Source organism: Pyrgilauda ruficollis, unplaced genomic scaffold (assembly GCF_017590135.1).
Source record: "Pyrgilauda ruficollis isolate IOZ18807 unplaced genomic scaffold, ASM1759013v1 scaffold14, whole genome shotgun sequence".
In the NCBI taxonomy this organism is placed as follows: domain Eukaryota; kingdom Metazoa; phylum Chordata; class Aves; order Passeriformes; family Passeridae; genus Pyrgilauda; species Pyrgilauda ruficollis.
Genome location: NW_024512543.1, coordinates 8,284,643 through 8,297,623, shown reverse-complemented (window position 1 = coordinate 8,297,623; position 12,981 = coordinate 8,284,643). Strand labels below are relative to the sequence as shown.

Sequence of the window (12,981 nt, the reverse complement as noted above, 5' to 3'; positions counted from 1 at the left end):
TGAAATACAGACAGGCACTCTGCACTGCCGCTTCCGACTGATGGTGGAGGCAAGGGCTGCCAAAGGTGACTGCTTTGGAAGCACTTCTATGAGGAACTCAGATGGGTTTAGACAATCCTGATACAAGTGTTGATTTGTCTGTGGAGGAAAGTTACTTGAATTACAGAAGACTGTGAATTATAGAATAATTGTTCCCAGCAAATGTGAATGTTCCTCCTCATCAAAGAGCTTACCTGGGAGGGGAATCCTTTGGGAACACAGCTGAAGAACAAGCATCATAAAACCACTTTTCTACACAGCAGCTTAAAAACTCTAAAATGTACTCACTAAACTGAATAAAAATTGAGAATTTCTGTGTTTGAACTCTACTGTAACATCAAGGGAAACTGTAACACCACACTTGAAAAGAAACCTGAAGAACAGTCACCTGAAAGACAGATGACATCTTCCCATGGTATGGAGGGAGGGCTCCCACCTATGATGTATTTCTTCCTAGAGGAAGACCCAGTTGGGAAGATGTAGGGATACATCAGAGGAACTACAGAAATAGATGAGAGATGAGATCAACAGGATTTGCTTCACCTAAGAGGAGAGTATTTCTTAAAGACCTCTTGAGAAGAAAGCTGCTAGTTTCTTGTTATGAATAAGAAAATTTGAATAAATTTAACAAATAGTTCAAAAATCAGTTTTGTGAGACAATCCAAGTCAGTAGTAAATTTCCAAGTAAATTCTAATCTCTAAGCAACAGTAAGAGTTTTTCTTGTACGCTTAGCTTTATCTGAATTCACAGTCCTCACAACAGAGGTGCAAGGCCTAAGGGTCATGCATTTAAAAGTCAACACTTTCAAGAGAAGCGTTTCCCCTACCAACCAAAAGCACTGAAGACAACACATGGGTCTTAAAGAGTTGGATAAGCTTGAGGACAGGGAAGAAAAAACAACTGCTTGCAAAAAAAAGTCACAGAGATGACAAGGGATAGATACTTGTAGTGCTTGGATGTTCAGAAGCTCACCTGTTAAGTACAGCAGACCTAAGAGAACCAGCAATACTGACAAAGAAGGAAGAGACAGTCCACGGGAAACTCAAGAAGACACAAAAGTGGTGTTCCAATGTTTTCATCCCTCATTCTCTCAGGGATGCTCATCACCTGAGGAAGGAAGGAGTCATTGTTTCATACCTGAGTACTGAAACACTTCCTCATGCTTAGGATGTAAAAGCATTCCCTCATATGCCCCTAGAAGAGCATTCTATAAATAGAGTACAGTACAAAATGCCTGGAAGGCCCATTAGCTTTGGAGTAACTTCACTTTTCTGAAGAGGTAGGCAGGAGCAAAGAGGAGGCTGAAGCTGGAGGAAACCCAACTCATCTTATCATGCACTCCTCCATTTCAAGAGGCATTTGTTGGATGCTTTTCAGAGGAGCACATACTAATATGAGTGCTACAAGAACAACTTGTTTACTCTACAGATCTGCTGGTTGAATCTGAGAGCTGGGCCATCTGTATTGTCCTAATAAATGCTCCTGAGAGAAAGGCTGAATCATCCCTTCCCCTCTCATTCACTGCTATGCAACTGGTGTGGGCTGCAAATAAAAAAGAAATCCTTCACAATTCTAGGAGTATAAGATATGATTACCTTTATTTTAGTATGTATGTCTCAGTTATACTTCACATGCAAGCAGCATCCCTCTGGGTAGTGAGCTACAAATTGCTTTCCAGCCACTCCAACAGAAATTTCCAGAGGACAGCAGGGTGTGCACCACCATCCCTCCTCGAGCAGGAAGGGGAGCACAAGACATGCCTGTAAGGCTCCCTGAGAGTTATAATGTGTGTTTCAGACTGCAGAGTCAACAAAAAAAAAGAAAGACGGAGGCAGAAGTGAGAAGCTGAGGAACCTGTAAGGCTGTCTGGGAGCAGAAGCAGTCCAGCTCACTGAGAAGACCAGGACAGAACATGCAGTGCAGTGGTCACAGGGCAGCACTTCCCAAATTACACTGATCCACATCCTGCCCCAGAGTGATTTTATCAGTTGTGCTCTTCCTCCTCTCAGCTGCAACTTGGCTGTTCCTGAGCTACAATCAAAGTAGTGCAGATCCTGCTGCATGGAGCTTTTCCCACTGAGCTTTGTGTGCCTCCCCCGCTGGGAAATGCTGCTGAAGGAAATACTTTGGGGAAATGGAAATAAAGCAAGGTACAGCTCTAGGCAGACAGGCAGCTTTCTACAAAGGGGACACAAGACAGCGAAGAGCAGGGACACTGTGGTAGGGAAAGCATGAGACAGAGAGGGGAGAAGGCACAGAAATACACTACATTTGGACAGTGCAGCAGTAATATCCTAAAGTGAAGAATTAAAGCAGTTCCCGGTTCAAACCATCCTGCAGTAACCTGTTCATCTCTTTGCAGAATAAGGAAAAGAAATTTAGTGGCTGGCTAAATGGAAAGGACAGCAGACTTGAGCCATAACAGAAAAGAGAAAATGCCAGCTAGGGGACAAAGGGTGTTCTGGGATCCTTCTGAACTAGACAACCCTTGTAGGCTAAACTACCCACATGTGTGTGAGGCTACAGCACTTCTCAGGACCTAAGAAAATTATCACCTTTAAATGTCTTCAATAGGAACATTGATCAGTGAACTGTATTTAACAGTTTTGCTGTAATCAGTGAGTAAAATGCTATAATCAACTAGAATGATGAGTACACAGCACTCCCAACATCCCCCAAACCATACTGACAGCTATTTCACCATTCCAGCTCAATACACAAACTCAGTTCATTCAATCATTGTGTACACCTTTAGCAAATACCTCGATCTCTTGGAGTAAAGTGAATCTCTCTGCCATTAATGCATGTAAGTGCATAGCACACAGCTGGAGTGAGAAGACGCTCAGATGAAATTATAAAGAACAAAGCTTCAGTGTGCACACCCATTTGCTCACTTCAACGGAAGTGATCCCTAGGTATTGATTACAAAACTACCTCCACCTTCTTAAAAAATTCCCAGTCTTTGTCTTTATAGCACTACTTCCTTCCCCAAACCAAGAAGTTAGACTAGGACAGCCATCACATGATCTCTCCCAGTTCCTCGATTACTATCACAGAATCTCTTCTCCTATGATGCATAATACCAACAATGTTGAAATGTAATGTCTTACAGAAATTGAACTGAATATGATCTAGGAGTTAATTTGTTTTACAACTGTGTTAGATCTTACTGAACTTCTTGGACTGACACAAACTGTGAAAGCAGATGGGCTACCACTGCTTTTGCCACAACTTGTGATGTCATTTGGTGTTTCTCTTGAAGATTAAATGATTCTAAATATTTTTACATTTTTATTTATGTTACATTAACTATATTTATGACTTATTTTAGAAATATATTATAAATATATTTATACTCATATATTTATCAGTGTTTTAAAAATCAATAATTTAATCTTCCAACAGTATAGCATGTGACAGTACATATTACATTTTTGCAAGATTTTCAAATTATAATTTTTTTTTTCCTCTTCACTTTGGATTACAATCTAAGGCAACTGTCTTGCAGTTTGGAGATCAAGACTGTGCATAAAAAAGTCCTTTTAACTCCCACCGGAAAGAAAAAATAAGAAAAAAAAAGAAATAACTATAAGAGAATAATGTCTCAACAATCAACTGTATTGAATTCAACCACTGAAGTCCAGGTACTGTTTAATGTTATAGTTGCTTCTGTTTTCTTGAGACCTGCTGCACACTTACTCCAAAATAGATTATGAGGTAATCAGTGTATACAAACATGGGATAAGGGTACAGTTGTAACTGAAGAAGGTTACAAACATGATACTTGCCAGAGCACAGACACTCTAGAGCTTTACATTGAGCAGCGTTTGTCTCCAGAAGCACTTCCAGATGCACACCCCTCCATGCTCTCTTCCCTAATCCTCTCATTCATACAGCTACATGCATAAAAACCACAAAGACACTGATTTACATAAAATTATCTCACTCCATTTTATTTAAGATTTTCTCCTCCAGTTAGTAAAAGAAAGATGTATCTCTCTTTATACATATGTACAAGTTCAGTTACAAAAATAGACAGCACATTCAAAGAGAAAAAAAGGCTTGGCATTTGTCTGATTCCCTCTAAATATCATATATACATGTGAATAGAAGGGGAAGGGGGAAGTCTTCATGAGTTAATTAAACATCACCTCCCCCTCATTTATCCCCTGCAAATCTGTTCAAAAATCAATCTAACTAAGCTCAGTTCTGCTATTTTCAGGTGTGCAAATTAGAGGCAGAACCAACAGGAAGCACTCGCTCTACACTGTAGGACGCCAGGCAAAGGATTTGGGGTCAGAAAAAAATTATAATAATAATAAAAAAAAAATAAAAAAAAAATCATCTTCCACTGTCACAGCCCAGACCTGCAACTCAACTTGCTTCTCTCAAGGGATGAAAGTGCCCCGGCAAAACAGCCTCTTAATTCAATGTGTGAGACAGAACAACTGTCCCACACCTAAATCTCAGTGCAATGCAGACAATGCTTACAGCAAAGCAAGGGGCTACGGGCAGGGTTTGTGCATCAAGAACGGGAAAGGAACAACCAGGGAACAAGAACACGGATGGGTGCTGGCAGCACTGCCTTCTATCAGCCTCATGGGACACGGCTACCGCCCACACTGCAGTGAACTCAACCACGCCGTATGTGTGATGATCACAAAGATGAAGGGAAAACACACTGCAGGAACAGTCAATGGGATGGCTGGGATATGAGACAATTTTTTTCCCAGGATTTGGCTGGAAGGGGGAATGGCACAGTTCTCTCTCTCTCAGGATTGCTTTTCATTGCTCCTCTTGCAGCACTGCAGCTGCAGATCCATGCTCTGCTACGGCACGGTGAGAGGAGCAGCACAAACTCCTCCTCAACACTTCAGTTTTCCTACTTCTCAAGATTTGTAAAAATAGAGCACTATTTTGTTTCTAAGCTTTTAAGAGTTCTGCACACCTCAAAAATGATAGAAATCACTCTGAACATGGTGAGTGTTTGTGCTGATGAGAACTCTGAAATGCAAACCAATCACTGGCCTGTGGTTTCTTCCACTGTGTGAAGCAGAGGCTGTGCTGCTGCTCTCACGAGGCCTGACAGCGCTCCCTGTATTCTGCAGTTCTGAACATCTTCCTGACAAATGGTGCTGAAAAAGAGTCTGCTCCCTGAAAACCACCTGAGACACCTTCCTTTGAATTTCAAGTCTTTAAAGAACCCAGAGATCCACACCAGAAGAACCCAAGAATTTTTTTGATCATACATCATCTTCAGCATTGTCCCCAATTACTCCTGCATGTTCACTAACCAGCTGCCAGGACAGAAATGTGTTGTGACTCTACAGGATTCTCCTGGGGGTTCAGATACTGATTTCATAGGGCAAAATTAATGCTGGGCTCTACCTCAGGCTACAAGACAGGAAGTGTACTGGTGTGACTTCAAGCACACACAGCTGCATGATATTGCATGGAGTAGCTGGATGCTTTCTTACCCCAGACTCCCTTCCCTCCTTCTTGCAGTGTCTGCAAAGATAGTTTTTTGGAATACACATAATCAAAGTGCTCACATCAACCACCCACTCCCATTGTGCTTTGATTTTCTTTCCACACATGTGCTGGACAGCAACAAGGCATTTGTTAGCACGCCTTCGACTGGCAGGGTGGTCTACTCTGAAAGCCAACACAGTTCAGACAAGCTTTGGGGGTTCAAAATTACTACCGACCACCTGAGGTGTGGGCACCTTTGCTTTGCTTCCGAATTGAAGTTTCTGATACGAGACTGCTGGTCAGGTTTAAACTTTTGGGGGTCCCACAAATACTGTTTCCTTTGCTCAAAGGGGAGCTCAAGGGAGAAGAGGCGTTTGAAGGTCCAAAATCTGCAAGTCCAGAAGGCCGAATGATTGCTGTTTGTAGAGGGCTACTTGCAGACATGCCTAGCAATGGAAAAGAGAATCAAATTCTATATAAGCATATTATTCCACTTGTGGTTCCTCAACAGCAGACAATGAATTAACAATCAGTCCTAAGACCACTCTGTATTCATGACTTAGGGCAGTTTAATGAAGAGGGATGTCCTTAAGATACAAAACATCTTACAGTTATACCCTGGGCTATCTTCAGCTGGTGTAAAGCTGCAGCTCAATCACCATCAGTTTAGCAGGTTTTGGAATGCGATACTGTAACTTCAACATGATGCAATGCAGGAAAACCACAGCCATAGCCATGGCATAAACATTATCTGATCTGTCTGAATACCACATTAAAAAAACCCCAAACCAACAACAACAAAAAAACAAAACAAAACAAAAAAAAAAAAACCCCAAACAAAAAAAAAAAAAAAAAAAAAAAAAAAAAAAAAAAAAAAAAAAAAAAAAAAAAAAAAAAAAAAAAAGCCAAGAGGAAAAATATTTTCTGTGAGATAATTCAAGGGCAGATGAAACTCAAGGTCATCTGAGGTAAAAGTGGCTATCCTCTCACACCCTTACCATGCCACACTTTGTATTGCGTGGATCTCAGAATATAATGGACAAGCAACACCACCAACACAACACTTAACCTATCTCCTGACAGCTGTAGGCAGCCATCAGGCCAGCTGATGTTGGTTGTGCTCTGGGCAGCCTGGTGCCTGCCCGGCCCCACATACCTTTGGAGACGTTGTACCCGTAGGCTGCGTACGCCGCCGCAGAGGCCGCCGCTGCCCCCGCCTTGGCCCCTGCCATCGCCGCTGCGCTCCCCGCTATCGACTTCCGGCTTCTGCCTTTCCCAGTGCCACCTTTGGAGCCACCTTTGGGACGACCCCGGCTTCGACTTGACTGGCCTCTCACAGCAAGAGATGCGTCTTGCATTGAAACGCCTGAACAAGAAAAGGATGTTAAACCAGTGACTCGTGCAGTGTTTCGCATGCCTCACAAGTGAGCGTGGCATCAAAGCTGCCTACCAGGTACATGAATACTGCTCCTATGTGGCACTTACAGGAACAGGCACTTACAGGAACAGGCACACTGCTAGCAAGCAGTGGTCTCATGAAAAGAAATTATGTATACAAAACTTCACTCTTCAGCAACAGTATCTTAACTGCAACTACTTGTATTATTATGAATCCAACCTACAAAGAGGTGGAGTATTCCAAATTCTACTTCAGGATTATGCATTTTCTTGTTTGAAGATGGAGATGCAATTATCTTCCATCTGCTATCTCTAAAGAAACTTGTCAAGAACTATGATTCTACTTACTTCATTGTAAAAAACTACAGTAATTAAAACCACTTGACATCATTTAAAATTACATTGCACTTGAAAAAAATTGTTCCAACCACCCACTGCAGATAAAGAACTAATTATTAATGCAATAGCAAATTCAAGGAAAAGCTAAGAGATTAATTGTTCTGTGGTTGTCTGTAATTTGGTAACAAGCTTAAGGGTAGGAGAGCCCTCAATAATATAGGAACAAAGGACACAAGGTTCTGAAGTAGCTAACGCAGAAAATAGGTAAGTGGTAAATTACAGACTATAAACATATTTCCTATCAAATCAGAAGTAACTTTGCAATGAAAAGGCAATTATTTTCCCCCCAAATCTTGTCAACCATTCATATATCCTGGGTAGAATACAGAAAACCTATTACTTAGCTATGCAAAGTCATGGTTTAATAAATGTTTGTAATAAATCAAGGCAAGACTACTTACCATTCACGGTGTCTGAAACTGAGCCAGTAATGGAAGCAGGAGAGTTTGTTGCCCTTGACTGAGGTGCTGAAGAAGCTGGATCATCCACAATCACAAGCATATCATTACTGCTCTCATCGGGAGGGATAGAGCCCATATGCAATTCACTGCTGATGGATATCTAAATGTGACAGAGAACAAACCCATTAGCTCCTCAGGTTAGGAAAGGGTACAAAAATAGTAAGATCTTCAAAACCTATACAATCACAAGTAATTGGTACTTGTTCTTTCCCATTTTCTCTAGAATAGCAGCATGAGCATGACACATCATCCGCCTGATCACACAACACTTTATTTACAGGCTGAGCAGCAGTAAAGGCCTCCACCTATTTAATTTCAATTCATGAAAATACATGTTAAGTTATGAAGCAGAAGACTAATGGGCTCAGTAGAGACTTAAGCAAACTGCTGTTCAACTGTGCATTTTCAACTGCAAAAGAGAAAATAGGATTCTTAATCCACTACTACTGCTAATAAAAATCTTGATCAATAAAGGAACAGTACAATACAGAAATCTTAACTGACATGGCACAGAACAAAATACATTTGCTGCTAAAACCAATTTGCAATTCTTTACACAAAGGTGAAGGAAAATAAGATGTATGCCACTGAGAATTTTTAATTTAAATTCCAGAGGAGAAAAACCACAATAATTCAGAACCTGATGCAAATGAGGAAGCAGAGACAGAGACACAGATGAGACTAGTGAGGGGTACTTACAAGACACTGAATGTCAAGGAGGTATTTGAGGGATACTGTTTGGCTCACAAGCAGAGTGTTGTTGCTATGGGAAATATTGGTATGGGAGAGGGCACATGGTTATAAATGTGAGCATGAGAAAGGCAGGGAAAAGGAACAAGAAAGCAGGAAGGAAGTTAAGTGGGACTCCAGGTAAGAGTGGAAAAATTCCATGGACTGGAAGGGAGGAAAGTCAGGGGATAAATTCACTGTAAGAAAAGGGAGTTAGAGAGTGAAGGAAGAGGGGAATAATGGAATGTCAAATAACATGAGGAGCTGTAAGGCAGCTTATTAGCAGCTGTTGCATTTTCAATAAACTATTTTCATTTGCATGGTTCACCTTTAAGATGCATCACTTCCCCACACACTCAAAGCTCTCTACAAGACCTAAAGTACCAGATAGCAAGAATCCTACAAGATGCAGGGCCACAACTGAAACAGTGTGTGGGTTAAAGCAGCAGTGAGTCTTACCTCACTGAAAGGACTGGGCATGGCAGAGTCTACACTAATGAAAGAGTCATCCCCATCAGCAGACAGATTGGAATTATCAGCTGAGGGAACAAATGGGATCACAAGGTTCGTGTTCTCTTTCTTTCTCTTCCCATCCAATTCATCTTCCTTCTTCTTCTGAAATAAATCAAGTAATACCAGGAATGAAAAAGCAATAAAACAGAAGAATGGGAACAAGCAACTCAAAATCTCAATATCTAGCACAGTATTTTAACTCAGGAATGCCACAGGAAGAATTTCCCAAAACAAGCCTTCTTTTGATTTCAGAAGGGTTTTGTTTTTCTTCATAAAACAGCTGGAATGATGGAGTATTACTCTAACAAAATTACTTTGATTTCTAGTACCTTTTGGAGTGAACTTGAAATTCTTTACCATTACATAAAATTCCAATTAATTAATGCAAAGGCTCCTTCTCTTACAAACGGAGAATTTTCATAAACTGGTTTTAGTGATGCTTTTTAAACAAACTAATCTTCTCTAGTTAGATGGAAGCCTCATAGTATGTGATTTTCCTGTGTTTGGTGCCTTCTTTACATTCCCCTTTTGTCTTTGCAGAACAAAATCTTAATAAAGTCACCAATTTAATGATCAGTTGATTGTCAGGTTTGTTTGGATAGGCAGTACTTCCCTATTTTTGAAGTTGTTAATAGCTAAAATATAGCTAACTATTCATTACTTATTTTTTAATATCCCTCTTCTGTGTAAGGAACTGCCACAGGCTGACTTTCAACAGCAAAAGCAAGAAGGTTTACTCATTCAGACTGCCTTGGCATAAAATGTTTCCACACTCCCTAACAGTGATCCTGAAGCTCTTCTGGATCTATTACTGTCACAGGCAACCTCTCTGTATCAAAGTACCTTCTCAGCATATTTTTCCCTTTTACGTTTACGTTCCTTCACACGATTTGTTTCTTCTTGCTGTCGCTTCTCTTCTTGACGCTGACGCACTGTTGGAAAAGAAATACAAAGCTGTCACCATTATACAAAGAAATACAAAGCTGTCACCAAGATATTTCCTATCCTTTTATGAACCTTACAAGAAGTTCTTATTCTAACAGAACTGGGAAGAAAAATCAGTTGTATTGAAACTAAAACACACTGAAAGCATTACTCTACTAAAACCATTTGTTTACAAGTCATTAAAAAGTCTTACAGGGAAATTCTTCTTTCAAGCAACATGAAAGACTATGCATCTAACTTCAAAAATATGATGAAATACAGCACTTTTACTAATACTTTTCTTGTCATGACCCCCATAGTTCTTGTCAAAGCTCTGTCATTCAGGAACAATGTAATGATCCTGAATGAGTGCCAATAAAAACTTAATCACATCATCATGTCTCATTTTGCACAACTTCATTCAGCTCAGCAGTGATATCAAACTAGCTTGTACTAACAAGAGTTGGCAATACAAAAAGAGACAGGAAACAGAAGTTGTTATCAGCAATACATGTGTTTGTAGAGATAAAAACACAGATTTCATAAGGTAATGAAGTGGAAAATGGGGGGACTGCTGAAACACTAATTTCACATACATTTCTTTTCTAGCTCCTCATCATCCAGCAGAAGGCTGACCACCTCTTTTGGCTTCAAGGTGTCAGGTTTGAAATTGCCACCTGAAATTACCATTCGTTGAATCTAGAAGGAAAAAGCCAAGTGAAGAAAAGATTAGTCAAAGCCACCATGAAACATTTCTCATTACCCATCACTAAAAGCCAGCTGCAAAAATCATTCAAGTACGTCTCTCTAAGTTAGACTTGATCCAATTTCTCTATCATACCAAATTTAGCAGCAAAATTTCAGGGTATAAAATACGAGAAGCAACAGAGATAGAAAGCAGAAAATTACCACCCCTCATGGCAAGTGCCATTTTTTCTGAAGCAGTATGTAATAAACTACAAATTATAATAGTATTAATAAATATACTGCTGAACAAAACAAAACAAAAATACAACAACAGCCCTCTCAAGTATTATTTACCCATTCAAATTTTCAAGTAATTGCACAGAGGATCATGAAGATCACATTATTAAAAGGTGAACATTTTTAGTCTCCTTGACTGAAAATTGTATCTCCATCCTGAGTCAATGTTGCAGTTTAAGCAATTCACTCAGCCTCTATTGCTAAACTATATTAAAAAAAAACCCAACAACTAAGAAGAGTTGTAACTTAACAGAAGAGAACAAGCTTTAACATAAGGCAATTTCAATTATTTGGATCACCAGCAGACTACACCTAATTTTCAGGCTGATTTCAGGTAATTTTAGTGCAGTATTTAAGAAAAAAAAACGGTTTCAACAAGGGAAATGTGACTGCATTCAGTTGCTGCAACATCATGAGCAGCATCCAAGTAAGAAAAAAGCTAGAAAAAATTCCAAGTACAAGAAACATCTGAATGTTGCATATAGTGTACCTACTGCTACCAAAAAACTTGAATCTCCTTAGTTATTTTCCTGCCAATAAAGTATCATGAAGTTTAAAGTTCCTAGTACACTTACTGCTTGATGCTGCAGGACACTGAGCTTTTCTGGCAACCCTAACACCTCAAATAATTTCCACTTGATTACCTTCCAAATGTCTTTGAAAAAAAATCAGCTGTTGTGTAATATGAGAAGAATCAGTAACTCTGACACAGCAAGGACAGAAGCCCTAAGCCTTAAACAGCCTTAAACAAGGCTGAATAGTTTCACTGCAACATAAGAAATAGTTTTTATGAAGTCATACTGTAAATAATTAGCTTCTTTCCAGTTCACATGTCACTGAACTGCTGCTGTGTTAGAGACACATATTTGAACAAAGACACTTCCTTTTGCCTTCTCTTCTGTCTCCCTGCAGACACTTTTTCTTTCTCTTTACTCATGTTGATACATGCTTTATGATACCATTCCTGTAACTTCTCGTTGCAGGCGAGTTCCTTGTCCTACCTCGCTCTTCTCCTTTGCGCGCTGCAGGATGCGCTCCTCGATGGTGCCTTTACAAATCAAGCGGTACACGGTGACTTGCTTGGTCTGACCCAGCCTGTGCGCCCGGTCCATGGCTTGCTGGTCTACTGTTGGGTTCCAGTCACTGTCATAGAAAATTACCTGCAAGGAAACAGCAGAAGGGGTTAAACAAAAACACGCGTTTAGAGTACCTGGTGACTAAACAAACAAGAGAAGTTCAATCATGTTTCACAGAATTACAGCCCCACTGTAGGCTGTGTTAAACTAGCCTTGCCCAGTCCTGTGAAGTCTCTTCCATTGCATTTCAGGTAAATTCAAACTAACTGACACTATGAATGTTTCAACATCCAAAGAATGTCTTTAATATCTTCTTAAACAGATCTGAAAAAATCCTAAGTTTGTTATCACATTAAATCACTGTCATACAATTAATTATAGACTACAGTCCACATCATGGACGCATTTTAGTGTTACTTACCATCTTATCAGAATTTCAGGAAGAAAATAACACTCCCGTTTTTATTCAAAACCTAGATAAAGTCTAATGTTTCTAGTACTTTGACTGTAAAAAACTGAAATGCTACATTAAATTCATATTGCACTACTACTCTAATAGTACTTTATGAACAATAAGCATCAAAACCAAAAGCACTTAAGAAATTTTAGGCAGCAAAGTAAAGTATTAAGAAAGTTACACAGAAAACCACTAAAAGTACTCATGCAAGGAATCTGCCTGAGCTACCATGTGTTTATTTCTTCTTTTAAACCCTGAAAATCCTACAGATACTAGTTTTCTTTTGATTTCTTGTGACCGACAGCAAGATAGGATAGGATTTTTTTGATTCAGAGACCTTTGGGTTTGTGTGGCTACAGACTTGAGGTCAAATCTGCAAGCACACCAGGTGCAGGTCAGAAGAACAAGAATAGCTGTTAATGAAAATATGAATGGTTCATCAGTATTCCTTCCCTAGTGATTAGTGGCAGCTGCTCCAGAGTGCAAATCCTTGCAATTCACCTAAATCAGTCTGTCTTTACACCTCAG

At 39.8% G+C, this 12,981-nt stretch overlaps 1 protein-coding gene across 1 annotated transcript in view; it reads right to left on the bottom strand.

Annotated features, from left to right (window-relative positions):
• Positions 1-3,966: 3,966 nt before the first annotated feature.
• The window catches only part of INO80 (INO80 complex ATPase subunit), a 63,214-nt gene continuing 54,199 nt past the window's right edge, over positions 3,967-12,981 (bottom strand). The window contains exons 30-36 of the mRNA XM_041460193.1: positions 11,922-12,080; positions 10,533-10,635; positions 9,856-9,944; positions 8,959-9,114; positions 7,711-7,870; positions 6,669-6,878; positions 3,967-5,958 (exon numbers count right to left, since the gene is read on the bottom strand). Coding sequence (XP_041316127.1) covers positions 5,741-5,958; positions 6,669-6,878; positions 7,711-7,870; positions 8,959-9,114; positions 9,856-9,944; positions 10,533-10,635; positions 11,922-12,080 — 1,095 coding nt within the window. The 3' untranslated portion in view covers positions 3,967-5,740. The remainder of the gene's footprint in view (positions 5,959-6,668; positions 6,879-7,710; positions 7,871-8,958; positions 9,115-9,855; positions 9,945-10,532; positions 10,636-11,921; positions 12,081-12,981) is intronic.